This window comes from Prunus persica, chromosome G4 (assembly GCF_000346465.2).
Source record: "Prunus persica cultivar Lovell chromosome G4, Prunus_persica_NCBIv2, whole genome shotgun sequence".
NCBI lineage: Eukaryota > Viridiplantae > Streptophyta > Magnoliopsida > Rosales > Rosaceae > Prunus > Prunus persica.
The window spans coordinates 9,234,000-9,256,992 of record NC_034012.1 but is presented as its reverse complement, the minus strand read 5'-3'; the positions used below and the strand labels follow the sequence as shown (position 1 = coordinate 9,256,992).

At 38.4% G+C, this 22,993-nt stretch overlaps 2 protein-coding genes and 1 pseudogene across 2 annotated transcripts; all 3 read left to right on the top strand.

The window, feature by feature from the left end:
• LOC18779276 (F-box/LRR-repeat protein At4g14103) lies at positions 13,142 to 15,923 on the top strand. The gene is made up of 3 exons (XM_020561465.1): positions 13,142 to 15,104; positions 15,250 to 15,396; positions 15,540 to 15,923. The coding sequence occupies exons 1-3, from the start codon at positions 14,127 to 14,129 to the stop codon at positions 15,849 to 15,851; spliced, it is 1,437 nt and encodes a 478-aa protein (XP_020417054.1). The 5' UTR covers positions 13,142 to 14,126; the 3' UTR covers positions 15,852 to 15,923.
• Positions 17,982 to 20,485, top strand: LOC18781456 (F-box/LRR-repeat protein At4g14103). The gene is made up of 4 exons (XM_007212464.2): positions 17,982 to 18,227; positions 18,636 to 19,620; positions 19,722 to 19,868; positions 19,949 to 20,485. Exons 2-4 carry the CDS (start codon positions 18,658 to 18,660, stop codon positions 20,282 to 20,284), a joined length of 1,446 nt encoding a protein of 481 aa, XP_007212526.2. The 5' UTR covers positions 17,982 to 18,227; positions 18,636 to 18,657; the 3' UTR covers positions 20,285 to 20,485.
• LOC18779489 lies at positions 21,221 to 22,916 on the top strand (annotated as a pseudogene).

Genomic DNA, 22,993 nt, shown 5'->3' with positions numbered 1-22,993 from the left:
TGGCACACTTAGTGACACTGTTTATATGTAACAACCCCCAGGTTTTGTTGATACCAACCTCCCATCTCATGTTTGTAAACTCCGAAAGGCTCTTTATGGCCTTAAGCAGGCACCTCGGGCATGGTACAAGGAATTGAGCTCCTTCTTGCTCTCACAAGGCTTCCGCAATGCTACCTCTGATGCCTCCCTATTTATTTCTACCTTTGGTCGAAATGTCATTTATTTCTTGGTTTATGTTGATGATCTTATTGTTACTGGCAACAATTCTTCTCTTGTAATGCAGTTCATTGCCACATTGGCTCGCCGGTTCTCTGTCAAAGACTTGGGGTCTCTTCATTACTTCCTTGGTGTTGAGGTTATTCCCACCACAACTGGTCTCTTTCTCTCGCAACACCATTACATTCGTGATCTCCTACTCAAAGCAAAAATGGACGGTGCCAAGGAGGTCAGCACTCCATTATCTCCTTTTGATAGTCTTGCGCTCAATGATGGGATTCCACCTACTGATGCTACTCAATTTCGTCAAATTATTGGTGGTCTTCAGTATCTCAACCTCACACGCCCTGACATCTCCTTTGCCGTTAATAAGCTCTCTCAATTCATGCATAAGCCTTCGGAGTCTCACTGGCAGGCCCTCAAGCGTCTCCTTCGTTACTTGAAGGGCACCTTATACTTTGGTCTTCATTTGTCTCATCGCTCATGTCATCGTCTCTATGCTTTCTCTGATGCCGATTGGGCCGGCAATCTTGATGACCGTAAGTCAACTACTGCCTATGTTGTTTATCTTGGTGGCAACCTCATCTCTTGGAGCTCTCGCAAGCAACGCTCTGTAGCCCGCTCTTCCACTGAAGCTGAATATCGAGCCATTGCTACCACCTCTGCCGAAATTGCATGGATTCAATCCTTGTTACGTGAACTTGGCATTTCCCTTTCCGGTCCACCGCTCATTTCATGTGACAACATTGGAGCCACATTCTACTGTGCTAATCCTGTTCTCCATTCTCGCATGAAACATATTGATATTGATTTTCAGTTTGTCTGGGATCGCGTTAATAGTGGTCTTCTTCAAGTTTCACATGTTTCTACTGTTGACCAACTTGCCGACGCTCTCACCAAACCACTTCCACGTCTGAGTTTTCAGCTTCTCCAGTCCAAGATCGGTGTCTCCGATGGGACCACCGTCTTGCGGGGGCGTAAAAGGGAACCTTCATCAAAGGAAATCATCTCATCATCAACACAATCATCTGCAATCTCTCATCAAAGTCAACCTTGATTTTTGCCTTCCTGTCATAGCTGATCTGGATTGATTCTCTTCATCAATCCCATTGTATTTACCTTATCTAGACAACCTGGATTGATTCTCTACATCAATCCTGTTATATTTACCTTATTTAGATATTATCAATTTGTATATAATAGTCATTCCGTGTATCAATCAGATATCAATGAAATATACTATTCATTCTTAATATCTTTATGTAGGAGGGTCACATTGATCTCAGGGCTCGTTTGTTACACCTTCTAAGCTTGGATTGGACTAGACAAATTTTTATCCCATGTTTGTTTTGACTTGGTACTAGTTTTAAGTGGGACTGTTAATACTGGCCCCACCAAAAACACCTCCTTAGGTGTTCTTAGCGAGACCCGAGTGGAGAGGGGGGACAAGCTAGTCCCAACCCAAGTGCTTGCAACAACCAAGCCCTTGCCGCAACGATCGACCACCCAAGCACCTTCCACAACCACCGACCACCCAAGCACCTGCAACTGATCCAAACCCCCACCGTCACAGCCACACGCAGTGACTCCCAATACAACATCGCTGTCAATTCCAGTAAATTTCAGCGAGCACCGATTGGAGATAATGACTTCGCAGCTTAAACTATGGGATGTGGACATGGCGATTGTGCAACGATGGTGACTGTGAGACAATGATGAATGTGCAAGCAGAGTGAGAAGTAGAAGACAGATTGAGAAGCAGCAAAGAGAAAATTTTCAGGAAAAAAAAAGGGAACAGAGAAAAGTTTTCGAAAAAAAAAAGCAAAGAGAAAAAATTTCGAAAAAAAAAAACAAAGAGAAACATATATTGAGAAGAAGAAGAGAAGAAGAAGAGAAGGAGAGAGAGGATGGAGAAGAAGAAGCAATTCGCGGGAGGAAGAAGAAAAGAAGATGCAGAGAGAAGAAAAGTCAAAAAAATAATATTAAATTCACTTTAATATGTTTTTATAATTTAAAAAAAAAATCTAGTCCTAGTCCAAACATACACCAAACGAAGGACAATTGTTATCCAGTTTAGGCCAGGCCAAGCCAATCCAAGACAGTCCTTAATTATAATCCATGCCAAGACAGTCCTTCGTACCAAACGAGCCCTTAGAGTTTTGCAAACAAAAGAAGAAAACTGAAGAAAACTAGGTGTATTTGAGCAAAGAGCATGGTGGTTTAAGGCTATAATGTGATGTGACAAGTATGGATCAAGTTTAGACCCAACACATGCATAGATAAACATCACAAGAAGTTGAAACCAAGATAAATTAATTTAAGGGAGGAATTAACTGATTCCAAAGTTGATATTTATAACAAAGATTTAATTCTAAGCATAAAGCCCACCTAGAGATGAACTATATCTAACTCAAACAGATTTAAAAAATGTATTAAAAAAAAGATGTTATAAACACAAATAACAACCTAAATGGGATCAGTTGCATTGTGATCCAGACTAGCACAAAAAATTTCAGTAAATTGGTGCCTCCCTGGTACTAACTTAAATGACTAACATGTCAGTAAATGAGCTTAGATTGAAAACTGCAACCTGAATTTTCTTTTTCTTTTTGATAGATTGAAAATGAATATGGGAATGTTATTTAGTACTGTGGGGATGAAGTAAAGAAATATTTACAATGGCGTGTTGGGTTGGCGGAATCTTTCAAGATTGATGTTGCTCCACAATCAAGGCACATCAATCTTGAAAAATTCAGCAAAGCACACCCATTGTAAATTTCACTTTCCTTCATCCTCGTAGTACTAAATAACATTCCCATACTCATTTTCAATCTATCAACGAAAAATATATTCAGCTAATTATATTCGCACAGTTTGAAATCTCTGAAATTAGAAGAAAAACAATTAGTTAGCTATAGAATAGTTACAAACCTGAGTATCCCAATGTCTCATACATCATGTCAGAGTTGTGAAGTTTGCCATCTCATTTTGAAGATAAATTTACGATATATTATTGGAAGATTAATTCAACTGAATAAATAAAACAAACCAATGAGTTAATGTCAGAACTTAACCTTGAACACAGGATTATTTGTCCTCAATTTGGCGCCTGTTATGTTATGCAGCCACAGGAAGACCTCGGCTAGCAAAGGTTTAAAAAAATATGTGATTAAAATGTATGTAATTATAGAAAAATCATAAAGTGTAGAGAATTGAAGTTACCCATAATTCCACTCTGCACAAACATACGGGCCAATTCCAAGAACAACATAGAAGCCATGATCTTGGATGGTCTTCATGAATCTCACTAGTTCATATTTTCTGAGAAATCATACTACACAAAAAGAGCATAAAAAAATGAAGATTTTCCTGGAACCATCAATTTTCAAGGCTCTTCTTCCATCATAACTGACCTCCACAGCAGAAGAAGAGTGAAGCAACAAGATAGCAGAAGCAAGCAACAAAAAACCATATAAGCTTTTTGTTGCTGCTATGCTTTGATCGATATTGGATTCACAACTGTCTTATACTCACAAGAACAAGAACACTCTCCCAGGTACCAAAAATGTGTGAAGAAATTATTGGGAAGAATCGGCAACGAAAACCCATAAAGCTGTTTGATTCAAACAAAAAAATCTTCTTGAAATCTATACATTGAGAGTTAAGAGTTGGAGGCTTTCATTGGGATGGAATTGTGATGATGTAATAAATATACGATACTTATCCACTCACACCCATTGCATTGCCTGGTGTTAGGAAGAAAAGAGGTTGAGTTTGTTGAGCATGTTAAATAAGTGTGAGAAAGAAATTATATTTTTCAATAATATATAATTATTAATTTCAATTTACTTTATTTTACTAGATATTAGTAATTTTTACTAATTAGAAATCTACCAAGTAATTTAATCACATGTTTAGTTTAAATTAACTAGTTACAAGTAACTATAGACTAATGTGGTCAATTAAGGTTTAAAGATTTATTTTGTTATATATGTAGTATATAGCCTGTGCAAAAGCTTTATTAATATTATTTGATCCTACTCATATGTTTCAGGCTTGTAAAACATAATTTTTTTTTTCAAGAAAGCAATCTATCATGTCATAAGTAACTACAAAGAAGTAGAAGTGGATCATGCTTGAATTGGTCTGTGTATATATATATACTTGGAAAATTGAGGAATCTGAAAAGAAAAGAAAAACATGGAGATAGGAAAGAGAAGGAGTTCATGCTTGGAGACAATATTGATGTCTGTGATGATAATGGAGATAATAACTTTCGGGACTTGGATAGAAAGCAAGCGATGTTGCTTGAGACGCGCGCAAGAGAAGCAGCAATGCCTCCTAACAGGCAATGTTGATCGTCATGTCATGTACCACCAGGACAACAATTAGCAGCTGATGATCAACTACAACAATTTCTCATGCGAAGTATTGATTTCAAAAAATTTTGTTCCACAAGCACCACTAGAAGCTAAACCAATTGCCTTGCATGATGAGCAAAATTGGGGACTATAATGGTGCATCTTCATGTCAGGCATTGACAATGGTCCTCTAGCATTACTGGGAACCAATCAACTACTGAAAGGGGAAGGAAATTTAGGGCAGCAAAAAGCTTCATGTCACGTGTCAACAATGTGCAAGCATTCGCTATTGATCATGAACAGAGTGCCTTGCAGAGGAAAGATAGTTGAGGGCAGCAGAGCTTTGTGCATGTGGGACCCACATGTATTAGAGAGGTTGTCAACAGTGTGTCAGTAAATGTGGTATAAATAACATCACTCTTTACTAATATTTTTTTTAAGGACCTTTCTTATTGAAAGGGGCGATAATATATTAAATTCACACACACTACACGAATGCTAGGACTCGAACCCATGAGCTTTCTTGAAGGAGGAATTACTCCAAACCACTACACTTGTGGGTATTTGCCACTCTATACTTATATTAATAGATGCCAGTTAAATTTGCATTTTCCAAAGTGACAATCACCATCAATAACCCTATTATTCTGTGTATTTATACTTGCACGGAAACAACATGTGTTGTCATGAAAACAGTAAGTTGATCCATTGAACTGAGACGATCTCTTTTTTACAGGAACCAATAATTTTCAACAACTTTATACCTTTTCACATAGTACTGACGATGTGTATGCATCCCAAAAAAGAAGGACGTTTTAATCTCAGGCATTGTTGCAGTGCAGGAACCAACGAATGGAAAGTCATGATGAAATGCTGTAGCTAGCTTTCTTCAAGCTTTTCTAACTTTCTAGGCAGCTGAAGACTTGGAGCCATGGATAATATTTGAGTGGAATATATACTCACAGAACGATATAATACCAATAATGGAGGCCGCGGCGTGACTGTACCTATAGTTCAAGTGCACCTAACTCAAAAAGATACATATCCACTATCTGCATATTTTTCGTAAATGGATATGTCCCAAAACATTCCATCTTTTGATCACTTTCAAACATCTTGGTGATCAATTTTGCTTAACCCCACGTCTCTATCTCTCAGCACTTGTGTATATATAGATGCTAATAGCTTGACGATATGGTCACAATTTTGTTATGCATTATGGCTCGTTTATGTGTAACATTATTTCTTGTCCTCCTCTTTGCTCTAGCCTTCTGCATCCCCTCTTTTGAAGCCAGAAGGCTACTGACAGTTGAAAACAATGAAAAGGGTGATGAGCTTTCTGATCTGGGTGAGCATGAACATCACCATGCAGTGCCAAGTAAAATTAATGTTGAAAAGCAGTTGGCCATGACTCTTCATCAACTTCATTCTGTTAACGCTGATCGCGATCGGATTCTGAAGGAGGCAGTCCCAAGCCCGGGAGTTGGCCATTATTAGTACACTACTTGTGTTTGAGCTAGTTATAGCTCACCTTGCTTTCCAGAAGGGAAAGAAAAAAACTTTTGGGGATTCAGATATAGCAATAATCTCCTCACTACTTTTTAAGTTACGGAATATAAATTATTATGTTTCATTTTGTTTCTCTTTTGATGGCGATGAAATATAAAATGTATATGATATAATGTGTTATGATATAACAAATGTATAATAAACTTGTGTTGTTAACTTTGCTCATCTTCTCCCTTTAGATTCTTTTAACTTTGTAGGGATATGATTATGGAAACTTGTAGGATTTTATTTTAAGAGCAATATATTTGACACTCATACCATGGTTGGTGGGTATGTTTGTAAATATGACTTTCAAAATTTTAAAATTTGAGCATGAGTGTCCTCAGATCATTTTTGGGTCCTTTAAGAGCATTTCTACCTATTTGTCATGGCAAAATGCAAGGGGAGGCGAGAGCTATTACTATTCATGTGAATAGTGCTTGCCGTTGCAATTTTTTTTGTTGGTTTTTCACCCATAGCCATGGCAACTCAAAAGGCAACCACTATTCAGATGAGATATGAGGAGAGGAATTTGTATATAGTTTTGGTGTAGGAAGTGAAGAATATGGCTATGTATTTATTAAAAAAAAATTCTGAAATTCTTGGTATTTTTTTTCCTTTTTTTGTTATTTAAATTGGTTGTGACATCAGCATTAGGTCATGCAGTAACTTAGGCAAGTCTTGCCTTTGGGCTTGCCCAGGCTAATGGAGCCCACTCCTTGCCGGGGCTGGCCTTCACCTATGGACTTCGTTTTTGTGAGCGGGGGAACCTTCTACCCGTACTGGCTTGCACGGCTTGAAGTGCTCTAAAGCTTACATTTTTATTGAAATTTTTTGGTACTAAAAATTACATTTTATTTCCTCAAAGCCGAAAGCTCAGAAGTATAAGAAAAAAAAAAGCAGAGGAGGAGCTAGCCACACCATCTTTCGTTGGTGCTGCATTCATTCTTGAAGTATAAAAGCATCTCCAACCGATGTGTCAAAAGTGCCACATAGACATTTAACAGCTAGAAATAACATCTCACATCACTCCAACTGATGTGTTAAAGCTGATGTGGAATAAAGGCTGGAGGTTGAGATGTTATTTTTGACATCGCAAAAGCAAGATGTCAAATGAATATTTTATTATTTTTTAAGTACAGATGGTTGTTACTTTCATTTATTTATTTATTTATTTTTCTTCTTTATCTTAAATGATTTGACTGTTACAATAATTATTTATTTGACATATCGGGTGGAAAGTAAAACTGTGTAAATGTCAAATTGCCACATCAGCCATCAAATTTAAATTTGATGTTTGGTATTTAACATCTCCCTTAGAAATGCTCTAAGATGCGAGCACATACATATACATCTTTTTTATTTTTGGTTTCTTAGTTACGATTTCCTTATCCTATCTCTCTTTTGGGTCCTCTTGGTCGTGTTTTTTTTTCTTCTTTAGGTTTTCTTAATGTTTTCATTAAAAAAAAAATTGTATTAAATTTTTGTTTATTGTAGTAATTTCATTTCAAAAAAATAAAAAAAATAAAAGAGAAGGAAATTTTTTTTTTGTGTGTGGTCATTATTGAGCAAAATATTAGTCATTGGGTCCTATAACCACAACACAAAAATGAAACCCAGTCCCAAAACCCAAAGCCCACCCAAAAATCCCACGTCAGCAATCCAAGCCAAGCGAAGATGACAAAAAAATTGTGTAACGCATCCCGAAATTTAGCCCAGCCCGCCTTTTTATTTATAGTACATTTTCAGTTTCGGTAAGAAGCTCACAAGTCTCGCGGTGTCACCAGTCAGTGTTCTCCACCATTTCCAGCAGAGAGAATGTTGAAGAAGTGACCGAGGGTCTCAATTTTCCTCTCTTTTCCTGTTGTTTCTCAGCAACCAAACAGAGTAAAGCGGTACCCTGAAGCTAGAATTGGCTCCATAAACCAATCCAGAAACTCTATCAGGTATTTTTCCCTTTTGTTCTTCTTCTTCTTCTTCTGAAATATCAATATTTTGTATAATGCTCTGTTTGGATACCAAGAAAACCCAAAATCACAAAAAGAAAACATACATAGTGCCAAACCTTATAGAGAAAAATTCAAGCACAGCGGATTGTTTGTTAATTGTTTATTTATTTTGTCACTTTAGGATTGATTTGACACTAACAAGAAGTCTAGTCCTTAGTGTTAACCATGGAGGCAAGAAAGTTAGGTTTGGGTGTTTGACAGAGAAAGTCGAAGGAAGAGGGAGAGAGAGAGAGAAAGAGAGAGAGAAATGAGATCTGTATTTTCTGTAATGAAAAGCTGTTACAATTTTCACTTAACTAAAGCAATGCTTAATCTAATGTTTATATAGCCGACAACTTCTACTAAGTAGCCTAGCTAACAAGCCTAACTAACAATCACGAGTTATACACTGAGAAGCACGTGACCACTCTCCAGCTCATATATTGTTAACACCTCCAGCTCATATATTGTTAACAGTTAACACCTCCAGCTCATATATTGTTAACACCCCCCCTCAAGCTCAGCTGGGGAAGAGCCAAGGCTGAGATTGGAGCAATGTTTGATGAATATTGGACTATGAAGGCCTTTTGTCAAAATATCAGCAACTTGTTCATCTGTGGGAACATATTGGACAATGAGATCTTTACTTTGAACACGCTCTCTAATGAAGTGAAAATCCACATCCAGGTGTTTGATGCGAGAATGAAAAACAGGGTTTGCACTGAGAGCTAGAGCAGACAAGTTGTCGCTGTGTAGGAGAGGAGCTTCAGGAACTATCATATGCAAATCGCACAAGACTTGTCGTATCCATGAGATATCTGCAGCACAGTGAGCAAGTGCTCGATATTCTGCTTCTGTAGAGCTGCGAGAAACAGAAGCCTGCTTCTTGGAGGACCAAGAAATCGGATTGGAACCGAGGAAAACAACATATCCTGTGGTGGATCTGCGAGTATTGGGATCACCAGCCCAATTGGCATCACAATATCCAGATAAGACCATGGATCCTGGAGAAAATGTGACACCAAACTGCAATGTGCCTTGCAAGTACCTGATAATACGTTTAACTAGGCTAAGGTGAACATCTGTAGGACTATGCATAAACTGACAGACTGTGTTGACAGCAAAAGCAATGTCTGGTCTTGTGAATGTCAAGTATTGCAAAGCACCTACAATGCTTCGAAAGAGTGTGGGATTTGGAAGTGGAGTACCTTCATCCTTTAAGACCTGATGGTGAGGTTTAGAAGGGGTGCTACAAGGCTTACATGTATCCATAGATGCCTTTTTGATGAGATCTCTAGCATATTTGGCTTGATTGACAAATATTTTCCCTCCTGAATGGTATTGCACCTCAAGACCAAGGAAATATTTGAGCTTTCCCAGATCTTTAAGCTCAAAAACTTCACTAAGAGCTTGAATAACAGATGTCACCAGTGAAGGATCAGAACCTGTGATTATTATATCATCAACATAGAGTAATAGGATGACAACAGCAAATTCAGTTTTCTTCACAAACAGGCTGGGATCAGAGTGTGAAACTGAAAAACCCAAGGTAGGTAAATAGCCTGTGAATTTTGCATTCCATGCACGAGGAGCTTGCTTCAGGCCGTAGAGAGATTTTTGAAGCTTGCACACATGATTAGGATATTGAGAATCGACAAAGCCTTGAGGTTGCTTCATGAACACTTCTTCTTGAAGCTCACCGTGAAGAAAGGCATTTTTCACATCCAGCTGCCGTAATTCCCATTGAAAATTGACAGCTAGACCAAGAATGAGACGCACCGTTGTATGACGTACCACAGGACTGAAGGTTTCCTCATAATCTAACCCATATTCTTGACTGAATCCCTGAGCAACTAATCTGGCCTTATAGCGAGAGATAGTGCCATCTGCATTCTTTTTGATCTTAAAGATCCATTTACAGCCCACAATATTTGTATTTGGAGGAGGAGGAACAAGAGTCCAGGTTCCTTGTTGATCAAGAGCTTGAATTTCTTCTGTCATGGCTTGTTTCCATGCTGGATGACCAAGAGCTTGTTGAAAATAGGATGGTGTGTCTGGTTCAGAAATGGAAGTTAACTGTGTATGAAAGCTGGAAAATTCTGGGAATTGCTTGGATTGCACAATACCAGACTTGGAACGAGTTTGCATTGGGTGATTATTCATAGGGCTTGCAGGATGCACCTGCGCAGGAAGTGGTCCTGAATTGTCCATAAGTGCAGATGCAGACTCAAGAGGAAGTAGAACTTCTAATTGTGCATCTGTGAAAACTGGCAGCATCTGATTATCATGAACTGGAGATGAAGAAGAATTGGTGGATGATGTAGAGGAATTAAGCACAGGTGCAGATGGAGATTTCTGAGGCATGGAAGCCAAAATAACAGTCACTGGTGTAGATTGAGAGGTAGAGGTTGACAGTGAGGACTGATCTTGATTTTGAGTCGAAACTTGGGTTGTCTTACATGGAAACACATCTTCATTGTGTATAACATGTCTAGAAATGAGAACCTTATGAGTTCTCAGATCATAACACAGTACTCCCTTATATCCCATGGAATACCCCAAGAAAATACATTGATGAGATCGTGGTTCAAGCTTGTGAGCATTATAGGGACGCAGCAAAGGATACACTGCAGACCCAAAGACTTTGAGAGATAGTAAATCTGGATGGCCACCAAACAACTTATAATATGGAGATAGCATATTAAGAACTCGACTTGGCATGCGATTGATCAGGAATGCTGCGTGAGTCACAGCATAAAACCAAAAGGGAAGAGATAGCCCAGCTGTAGTTAATAGAGCAAGAGTAGTCTCAATAAGATGCCTATTCTTCCTCTCAGCCAATCCATTTTGCTGAGGAGTATAAGGACAAGAGAGCTGATGAAGAATGCCTTTAGAAGCTAGAAAATCTTTGAACATGTGACTAATATATTCACCACCACCATCAGATTGCAAAAACTGAACTTGAGCTTGATAATGAGTCACAATATAGGCATGAAACTTTATGAAAACAGATGAAACTTCTGATTTATTGATCAAGGGAAATACCCACATGTAGCGTGTACAATCGTCTATAATGGTGAGAAAGTATCTATAACCACCTAGAGCTGCAACATTGGAAGGGCCCCAAACATCTGTATGCAGCTTAGTAAATGGTCTAAGACTAGTGGTAGAAGAGGAAGAAAAAGGCAATTTGTGCATTTTGCCTTGTAAACAAGAGTCACACATCTCAGTTGTGGAATCAACAGACAAAGGAATATTAGAAACCTTTAACATGTGATGAAGAACATCATTGGAAGAATGGCCCAGTCGAAGATGCCACAGCTTGGTTTTGACTTGTTGACCCAAGAGTGCATGAGGTCTTGAATTCCCTTGTGCTGCTGGAGGTAGAGACAAGGCTTTATTGTTGGCTGCATCTTTATTTGCTATGACAGAAATTGAAGAATCCAAGGGTGACCTGTGAATTTGTGAAAGTTGAGGATGAACTTGTGGAATGGGATAGAGCCCTTTGTCACTCTGACCTTTGTACAGAATCCTGTGGGTTTGCTTGTCCTGCACGTATATGTGATACTCATCAAAAATAACATTGCAGTTATTATCCTTGCATAGTTGATACACAGATAACAGATTGGCTGCAAGTTTAGGAACATGATACACTTTATTTAAGTGTAAAGTGCCTGGTAAGGCGGATAAAATAGAATGGCCAATATGGTCAATGCTCAGACCTTCCCCATTGCCTATAGTAATCTTGTCTTCAGAAGAGTAAGGGGCAGACGCTTGCAATTGATGCACATTGGGTGTCATGTGATGGGAAGCTCCACTGTCTGCTATCCATAGGTCATTTGGAGTATAGGACATATTGGCTGTCATAGCCTGAATAGACTGTGGAGGAGGAGCACCTTGGTATGCAAAGTTGGCTCTATGATAACAGTTCAATGCGATGTGCCCTTTCTTGCCACAGATTTGACACTCAAGAATAGGTGTGGATGAGTTATCTGGAATTCTATAGTAACAGTTTGGTGCCGTATGTCCTCTCTTATTGCAGATTTGGCACTCAGGTATGGCCTGTGATCTCGGAGCAGAAGGGAACCGTGGTGAAAAACCACCTCTGTTGCTATTGTGATTATGGAATCGACCATTGATAGAGCCTCTACCGCGAGGAACAAACTGATTGGTAGAGCTTGATGTATTATTAGGCTGATAAGACGAAGGAGAGAACTCTGATGACTGATAAGCACCATGAGAAGTATTGGTCTGAGATTTATCCCTATTAAAGCCCATAGGAAATGAAGCTTGAGGGTGAGGAGTGATGGTACCAACTGTAGAGGCAGTACCCTGAGTCTGAGAAGCATCTTGAGAATGAGATGATGAGCCAATTTCAAACGGACTGACACTCATCATACCAGTCATGGAGTGATTCATTGCTAACATTCTGGATTCAATATTCTTTTCAACAGACAGCAACTGAGCTCTAAACTCCTTAAGAGCTATAGGTGTTTCCCTTGCAATGAGCACAGTCTTGATCATGTCGAATTCCTGTGGTAATCCATTTAAAGCTGCAATGATAATGTCATCATCTGAGAGCTTAAATCCTGCTGCTGCCAACTGATCTCGTATGTGCTTTAGACGAAGCAAGAATTTTTCAACTGAATCACCACCCTTGTGGATAGTGTGCAACTCAGTTTTGAGTTGATTGACACGAGCTCTTGAAACGGAGGCATATCTATCAGTGAGGCTTAGCCACGCATCCCTGGCCGATTTACAACCAATGACATACTCTATTGCCTCATCAGACAGTGTTGCAAGAAGCAAACTTAGCAAGGATTTATCAACTTGAATCCATTGACGATAGCTCTCAGTGAGCTCAGTTGTGACTCCTTCTGACTCAGAGATAACGTATTTAGATGGACACACAGAAGAGCCATCAAAATGGCCATATAAGTCGTATCCTTGAAGAACAGACTCCAATTGATAGTTCCATTTCACAAAGTTATCATCATTCAACTTAATAGTCAAAACACCTAATAAAGTCTCAATTTTCGGAGCAGTGATTGTCATGGCAGTATAGAGTCAAAGAATCAAAAAAAAATTGCGTCAACAAATCAAAAGATGATCTTCCAAGAAATTACGTCGTGCTTCAAGAAAACAGAGAAATTGCTTCGTGCTTCAAGAGAATTGAAAAATTGCTTCGTGCTTCAAGACTGAAAAATTGCTTCGTGCAACAGGCAATCAGATAACTCGGCTTCGTGCTTCAAGAAATTACAGAGCATGCTTCGTGCTTTTAATGAAATCGCTTCAAACTTAAACTGAAATTGAGGACAGAATCAGCATACCAAAGATGAATGTATCATCGAGTCAAGAAGAACAATGCTCGAAGAAAGTTGGCGACAAACACTTGCAAAATCGGCAGAAATATCAGACTTGAGGAAAACATGAATCGCCATTGATGCAATCGGAGATTGATTATGATACAGAAGAGCGGAAGCAAAAACGATCAGGAATCAAAGAGCCGAAGCTCTGATACCATGTTAACCATGGAGGCAAGAAAGTTAGGTTTGGGTGTTTGACAGAGAAAGTCGAAGGAAGAGGGAGAGAGAGAGAGAAAGAGAGAGAGAAATGAGATCTGTATTTTCTGTAATGAAAAGCTGTTACAATTTTCACTTAACTAAAGCAATGCTTAATCTAATGTTTATATAGCCGACAACTTCTACTAAGTAGCCTAGCTAACAAGCCTAACTAACAATCACGAGTTCTACACTGAGAAGCACGTGACCACTCTCCAGCTCATATATTGTTAACACCTCCAGCTCATATATTGTTAACACTTAGTTGGTATAGATGTTTACTGACTGGGATAGATTTTTATGGAGAACAAATTTTCATGTGAAACTGTTTAAGGGATTCCTTTTCTTTTTTTTTTGGGTTTGTTTTTTGGGGTCTCAATAGGAAACTCTCTTAGAAAATGGTGTTTTGTTTTTGTTTTTTTTTTTTATACAGAAAGTGTATCGAATCGTAAATGGGATCGAACTCAAGATGTTGTAAACCATGCATAGGAGATAGGATCAGTGGATTGCCAGATGCAATTCTTAGCCACATTCTTTCTTTTCTTACAACAGAAGATGCTGTGAAGACCAGCGTTTTGTCACATAGATGGTTCGATGTGTGGACTTCTGTTCCCAAGATAAACTTAACTCTTGGTTCACAGGCAGCATTTGAACCTTTTGCGCAGTTTGTGGACTGTGTACTTTTCTTTCGTGGCTCATCAAACATTCATACCTTCCAGCTTCGTTGTTCTGTAATCGAGGAGGATTTTTGTCGTATTGATCCCTGGATTTACACTGCTGTTAGGCGTAATGTTGTCGAATTTGAATTTGACCTCGATGTGGATGTGGACTCAAAGTCACACAGATACGAGGGTTATGAGTTGCCTAGAAGGCTTTTGATGTGCAACACATTGGAGGTTTTGAAGCTGACTCTGAATCATAAAGATATTATCATCAATCCTCCCTCTGATTGTTTCCCAAGTCTTAAGTTCCTCCATGTTACACTCCAGTATCCTGGTGGTCACTCATTGGAGAAACTCCTCACTTGCTGCCCCGTACTCGAAGATTTGATTATAGAGGGACACCTTAAAGATGATTCAGTTGTGAATATTAATGTCTCTGCACCTAAACTAAAAAGACTTCGAATGCGTTTGTCCATGGATCTAGTCCGTTGGGATGAAGGTGATTACAAAATGTTAGAATACAAGTGCAAAAGAATTTACATTAATGCTGATGCTCCGAATCTTGAAGAGTTCAATCTCCGGGATAATTTCTTGGCGAGCTATTCTTTGAACAATGCAAAATCCCTAAGCAAAGCCATGATTGATTTGGGGCGCCTGTATACATTAGAGGACCCTGACTTTGCCCGTGACTCTGCCGATCGTATGCATAGGCTTTTTGCAGGAATTCACAATGTTACATATTTATCACTTTCATCTCCAGTTTATGGGGTAAGTATGCTCTAACTTATTCCATTAGTGTCTAATAGCATTTTCACGTACTTTTTCTATATATTGGAAATGCTATATTATGGTGAGGACATATATAATTTTTCTGGAGCATTTCGCTGACGTGTATACTTTATCGTTTGTGTAGGATCTTTTCACTCGAGATCGATATCATCTACCTACATTTAATATTCTGAACTGCTTGGAGCTACATCTTGAACCCTGCTTCTCGTGGCAGTTTTTGACAAAGTTGCTAAATATATCACCCAATCTGGAATATCTTGTCTTCGCAATTGTAAGTTTAAGGTTTAGGGAATATCTTGTCTACACAGTTGTAAGTAACAAATGGATTTACGCTTATGCTAAACAGTACCACTGTGCAATGTTCTATGATTCATAGAGTTCAGTCTAACTCATTTACGTTTTAATGAATTTTAGCACATCAGCTACACTGCGAAACTGGAAAACCGTGAGAGTGAGTTTGCAGTTGGTCAATGGAGTCAGCCAGATTTTGTGCCTATCTGTTTGTTGTCAAGCCTCAAGAAAATTTGCATACAGGGATTCCATGCGTGGCCAGATGACATAGAAGTGGTGAAGTACTTATTGAAGCACGGTGAAGTATTGAATACGGTGAAAATTTGTCCTTCTTACTTTCATTCAGAAGAAGAAATGAAGCTAAGGCAGAAACTGTCAATGTTCCCAAAGGGTTCAAGGACTTGTCAAATTGAAGTTATGAAAATCAAGTCCTAGGCTTTATATAAACTCCATTTTCAAACTTGTAAATGGATCGCTATTCATAATAAAATAATAATAATAACTTGCATTGCGTTTTAAAAATTTTACTCTATATATAAAATCTGCATTGTTATTGGAATTTTTTTTTTAAAACTCTGTATAGACTGTTTTGAGTGGAGAACGAATGAAATAGAATTGTCTGGCAGAATCGTATGATTGGGAAAGTGCAAACCCTCCCACTTGTCGGGGTTACCGGGCTGGCTAACCTAACTATGAATTTGTATCAATTCGGAATCGACAAAGGTCTAGGATAGTATGCTGTCGGTGTGAGACTGGGGTACAGTAACGAACTTATGCTAAGCAAATTTGATGTTGATCTAGTCATTGATTGATCTGTACACTTTATCCTATGTGCAGGATCAACGCTGAATGCGTCAATATGATCTGCCTACATTTGCTAATTTAATACACTTGGAGCTATTTCTTCATAGATGCTGCTCTTGGAGATTACTGACAAAGTTGCTCAAGAAATTCCCCCACCTGAAACATCTTGTCTTCCAAATTCCCCCACCTTAAGCTAAATGGTGTTGGTACCAAGATGCAAATTTGAGAGGTTTTAATTTAACTTGTTTATTTTAAATAATCTTTACCAGTCGCGGACAGTTATTGCTTACTACGGGGATGACTTCGTACTCCACGTACCCCATGTGTGGTGTCCACCAATGTGGGTACCACCGATTTGCTTGTCGTCATGCCTCGAGACCATTTGCTTATGGGAATTTGAGGGACGGCTGGAGACCACTTGTTGAAGCACGGTGAGGTCTTCAATAACGTGATAATTTATACTCGTGATTTCGCTATCGAAGACGAGATGGAGTTATGCCTGGAGATTTCAATGTTCCCCAGGGCTTCAGAGACTTGTCAAATTGAATTTCCAAAATAGTGGTATCTAGGTTTTCTGTGGATTCCGTTTTCAAAGTTGTGAAGGGATCCTTTCTTTGCTGATGGAGGTGCACTTGTGTTATAAATATCTTCTGCTTTTAGTTTCTTTCATTTTGGAGGAAGGAGTCATGGAAACATATATGGAAAGCATACATAACATAATATCTTATCATTTAATTAGTTTTCTGCTGCAACACAAATAAATCATTTTTGAGAATATTAAGGGCCGATTGATAATCATTTCAATTTTAGTTATTAGTTTTCAATTTTTGTGCTAGAATGCAGAGGAAAATGAGAGAGAGAATGAAAGTGAGGGTGATGATGAGATTGAGAGAGAGAATGAGACGGGAAGATGAGAGGAATGAGTAATAAAAATAAAAATAATTTCAAATATATTTCAATTTTAAAATTTTGTTTTCATTTTTACTACTCTTCCTACCCATCTTACCCTATCAATCTCATCTCCACTCTCATTCTCCCTATTTTTCATCTATATTATAACACAAAAAATAAAAAATAAAAACTAAAATTAAAATGACCATGAAACAAAGAATCTATTTGATGTGCACTTTCATCGAAAAATCTTTCTCCATGACATCTTAAAGATCGCCACTATAACATGAATCCAACGAATGCATATACCCCAGCTGGGAATTGATGGAAATTCTATAACATGCCAAGGAATATTTAATTTGCTCCGGGCCATGATTAAGCTGCACTTGTGTCATTTTTTGTCCCTACGGTGTGCGTCAATTTCTCTGCCTCCTTTTATAAATAATTTGAACCACTTGGAGTTTTCTTCACACCTGCTGCTCATCACTGACAAGTTGTGTTTTTTAAAATTTTTGAGTTGAATTAGCAAATTTTTAATATAAAATTTTAAATCTGATTTGAGCAAAGAGGGGTTCATTTTGTCACATCAGCAGTTTTGACCGATATTTTGTCCAAATTAACTATATTCGACAGATCGAAAATAAAATGAGACGCAAAATATTAATCTAACCACATAAGTTGCAACACGTCAAGGGAGTGATGTAAAAGTAAGCCTAATTTACAATGACATGTATTTGTATCGTAATGGATCACGTCATTATCCAATTATTGTACTCCAGCGATAGAAGTAATCATTTTGTCCAAAGCACAAAAAATTTATAATAAAAAAACTATGAATAAAAGATGGGACCAGAGAAGAGGGTGAGTGAGAAAGAAAGTAAACTGTAAAACCTTGTTGTTTTGTCATTTAGTACTTTCAGGTTTGGTTCGTGTTTGGTCAGTTGTTGTCTCAGTCTCACACTTTAGTTTACCACCATTTCCAGTCTTCCGGGAGATAAACGTGGTTGAACATTGTAAGTGAAGTGAACCGGTCTCTCATCTTCCGTTCTTTTCCTCATGTTTCTCAGCAAGCAAACAGAGAAAACAGAGTAAACCAATGGAGAATCTCATCATCAGGTTCTCTTTCCCTTTTCTGAAATATTTCCTCGGTTTACTTGTATTGGAATTATCTGTATATCCTCTGTGTTGTTGTTTTTCTGATTTGTATTTCCTCTGTTTTCATAAATCTACTAGCACAGAAATTGAGGGAAAAGGCTCTTCTGAATTTTTTATCTTGTGGGATTTTGTTTGAAATCCTTTCTAAGGAGATTTTCCCCAGAAACTCTGTTGACTTTTATTTCAAATCTTGTCTCTCTTAAGGAAACTTTCTCAGGAACTGTTTTCTCGTATGGCAAAGAAAACATGAACCCCATTATATTATATTAGGCTTGTTGCAAACACACATGCAATGGTTAAAGTGGTTGTTTGTATGTTTGGGTTCAAATTCAGAGTCGCAGATTGATTTATATTTTTTTGGGTTTTCAGGAAACGCATCACATGATCGAAAATGGGTTCGAATTCAAAGTCTCGTGAAGCATGCCATGAAGATAGGATCAGTGGATTGCCAGATGCAATCATTTCCCATATTCTCTCCTTCCTTTTGACAAGAGAGGCTGTGAGGACCAGCGTTTTATCACACAGGTGGAAGAATCAGTGGACTTCTGTTCCAAATCTGTACTTGCGTGACAGAGAATATTATCCATTAGAAAGACGTTTGAAAAAATCTGATCCAGATGGCTTCTCCGGGTTTGTGGATCGGGTACTTTTCTTTCGTGGCTCCTCCAACATTCATAGATTCCGCCTTTTGTGTCTGGAAATGAAGGATTTTTCTCGTATTGATGCTTGGATTCGCACTGCCATTATGCGTAATGTTGTCGAACTCGACCTTGAGCTCTACGAGTACTCGAATCCACCGCATCCTTTCGTGTTGCCTAGAAGCCTTTTCATGTGCAAAACACTGGTGCTTTTGAAGCTGAGGCTGCAATCAAATTTTATTGCCCTTGCACCTGCCTCAGATTGTTTCCCAAGTCTCAAGTTCCTCCACGTTGATGTCGTGCTTCCTGATGCTGACTCAATGGAGAAGCTCTTTTCATGTTGCCCTGCTCTTGAAGATTTGGTTATAGAGGGAGAACCTGGATATGATTCAGTGCTGAATTTTGAAGTCTCTGCACCGAAACTAAAAAGATTAAGAATAAGTTGGTATATCGTGCCATTTCATCAAAATTATGATCGAAAAGTTTTTATTAATGCTGATGTTCCAAGTCTGGAAGAGTTTAATCTGCAGGAGAATATTTTGGCAAACTATTCTCTGAAGAATGCACATTCCCTGAGCAGAGCCAAGATTGATTTGGTAAACCTGCATTCTGGGGAGAAGTTTGGCACTGTCCGTGATTCTGCCGATCACATACAGTGGCTCTTTGCCGAAATTCGCAATGTTAAATTTCTGTCACTTTCAGCTCCAGTTTTCGGGGTAAGGATGCTCTAACTTGTTCCCTAAGTGACTGATAACTTTTTTACGTGCTGGAGTTTATGAATGGAATGAAAACATATTTACTTTTATCATTTGTGAAGGGTCCCTGCAGTGTGTATCAATATCATCTCCCTACATTTAACAATTTGAACCACTTGGAGTTGCTTCTTCAAAATTGCTGCTCGTTGCGTTCGGTCACAAATTTTCTGCAGATATCTCCCAAATTGGAACATCTAGTCTTTGAGAATGTAAGTATACGCTGAACTGTACTGATATTCAATCTTTTAAGATGTTCATTCAACTCATTTATATTTTAAACCATCTTTAGAGCATCCACTGTTATGTGTGCCATTTCGTGGACAAGTCGGTGCATGAATGGAGTCCACCAGATTTTGTGCCTGCTTGTTTGTTGTCACACCTCAAGACTATTCGCATACGGGGATTCCAGGGGCTGCCGGATGAGATGGAAGTGGTGGAGTACTTGTTGAAGTACGGTGCGGTTTTGAACACCATCACAATTTGTACCCTTGAGTATTTCTGTGAAGAAAAAGAGATGAAGTGCCCTTTGCTAGGTCTCAGAGAAGAGGTAAAATTGTTGCAGACAATTTCAATGTTCCCAAGGGCTTCAAAGACTTGTCAAATTGTATTTCCCAAACTCAAATGAGGTTTCATATGAACTCTGTTTGGGAGTATCGAGTTTATCATTTCTATGTTGATAAGAACATGTATTTATTTGCTGTATATTGCTTTCAACTCTTGTTGTATTCCTTTTTTTAGCTCCTTTTCACTTTGGAGGAATTAGATTATGGTTTATGGCTCATAAACCAAGGAAACTAAATAAAAACAAATTAGTCATTGCTTAACTGCTATTTCTCAATTATTGTTGTTGGTATGAGCAAAGTCAAACCTACAATACCCTCATATCAAACCCTTTTTTCTTTTACTTTTTTAAATTTGTATGCCAACACAGTGTGGAAAACTAATGACATCTTTATTGGTAAGCGTGTATTCAAAAACTTTTTTTTTTAAAATTTTATTTATGTTTTTGGTTTTTCATACTTTTCCCCCAATAATAAGATTTCATCTAAAATAGTAGGAAAAATATTGTTGAAGAAGGCAAACAAACTATGCCCCAATAACGAATATGCCCAATAGAGTTTTCTTTCGGAATTATATTTTTCCCCCAATAATTTCATCACTTTTCCCCCATTAACGAATATGCCCAATAGAGTTTTCTCTTGAAATTAGTCGGGTTCAATTTAGCAGCTTTGTTTTTTGTTTTTTTCCCTCAAGATAAAATTATTTTTCTATGGTTACCAAAACAAAAGGAACTTGCCTGGGCTGAAAGATTAGGTAGCTAATGAATTTGGGCCAGGATACATGAGCAAGGTCTTTCAATTGTAGACCTCAAAACACAAATGAAAGCCCAAATTTCAACAAAATTGGCTTTCTGATTACCTGAAAATTAAAATCCCGCGCAAGCGTGGGCCCCAAATCTCACATACCGAAGAGAAGGTATAGAACTGGCCGCTTTCTCATCTTCCTTTCTTTTCCCGTAGTTTCTCAGCAACCAAACAGAACCAGACGAGTCCTCACTCATATGAGGTATTTTTCATTTTCTGAAGTATTATTTCGTTTGTCATATCGTTATTCTTGTGTGTGTATTCTCTGTCTGCATGCCATGAAAAACCCAGAAAAAAACTTTTGATTATCGTTATGCACTGAAGATAGAATCAGTGGATTACCAGATGAAATTCTTTATCACATTCTTTCCTTCCTTCCAACAGTCCAGGCTGTTAGGACCACCATTTTATCACATAGATGGAACCATGTGTGGGCTTCCGTTCCCAATATCGACCTATGTGACAATATAGAAGAATTTGATCAAGAGCGTTTTGCAGGGTTGGTGGATCATGTACTTTACTCACGGGGCAACTCGAGCATTCATAGATTCCGTCTGCATACTAAGTACATGGCAGAACTTCCATGGTTGGATAATTGGATTTGCACTGCCATTACTCATAATGTTGTTGAACTCGATGTTGATCTTGCTCGGGACTCATTTTCATCCGAGCCTTTTGAGTTGCCAAGAAGCCTTTACATGTGTAAAACATTGGTGGTTTCGAAGCTGAAGCTGCCCTCAGTTATTACCTTTGCTCCTCACTCCGATTGTTTCCCAAGTCTCAAGTTCCTCCATGTTAATGTAGCGTGTCCTGATGCTGCTGACTCAATGGGGAAGCGCTTTACTTGTTGCCCTGTACTTGAAGATTTGACTATTGAGGCAGAACCTGATGGAGGTTCTGTTTTGAATGTAAATATTTCTGCACCACAATTAAAGAGACTGCGTATGAATGTGTTCCTCTGTATAATTGGTGAATATTATGATTACAAGACTTTTATTAATGCCAATACTCCAAATCTTGAAAAGTTCAGTTTCGATGGCAATGTTTTGGCAGTCTTTTCTTCGAAGAATGCAAAATCCCTCAAGATAGCTAAGAATAATTTTGAGGGCCTGCATGCGGGATCTGATGCTGCTGAGCTTTTACACAGGCATTTTGCAGGAATTGGCAATGTCGAATATCTGGGGGTTTCAGCACCTATTTTTGGGGTAAGTATGCTCAAACTGGTTCCCTCAGTGTCTCACAGCCTTTTTGCACGCTTCAATTTATCAATTGGAATGCTATTTTACCCTGAGGAAATATTTGATTTTTCTAGTTTTTGATTGATCAATACTTGTCATTTGTGAAGGATCCCCGCATTGTATATCGCTATTGTCTACCTAATTTGAAACGCCTGGTGCTACTTTTCCAGAGTTGCTGCTCTTGGCAATCATTGATAAACTTTCTCAATGCATCGCCCAATCTGGAATCTCTTACCTTCAATAAGGTTAGTTTATGTGGATGTACCCTACGCTAAATGTTATCCATAAATACAAATTTTCAAGTATACTTTAATTTAACTCGTTTGTTCTGAATAATCTTTAGCACATCAAATGTCTTAAACAGCACGACAAGGATGAATTAGTACATGAATGGACTCCACCTGAGTCTGTTCCTATTTGTTTGTCGTCACACCTGAAGACTGTTTGAATGCAAAGATTCCGTCGGCAGCCAGATGAGATGAAAGTGGCAGAGTACTTGTTGAAGCACAGTGAGGTTTTGGATTACATGATATTCTGTACTAGAGCTACATATTTAAGAGAAGAGAAGAAGTTATGGGAGGAAGTTCAGAAGTTCCCGAGGGTTTCGCAGACGTGCGAAATTATATTCCCGAAGGTGTGCACTGAGAACTTCTAGGTTTTAATTATATGGTTTCCATTTCCAAGGTTGTGAATGGATCCTTTCTTTGTCGATAAAACATGAATGTATTTGGA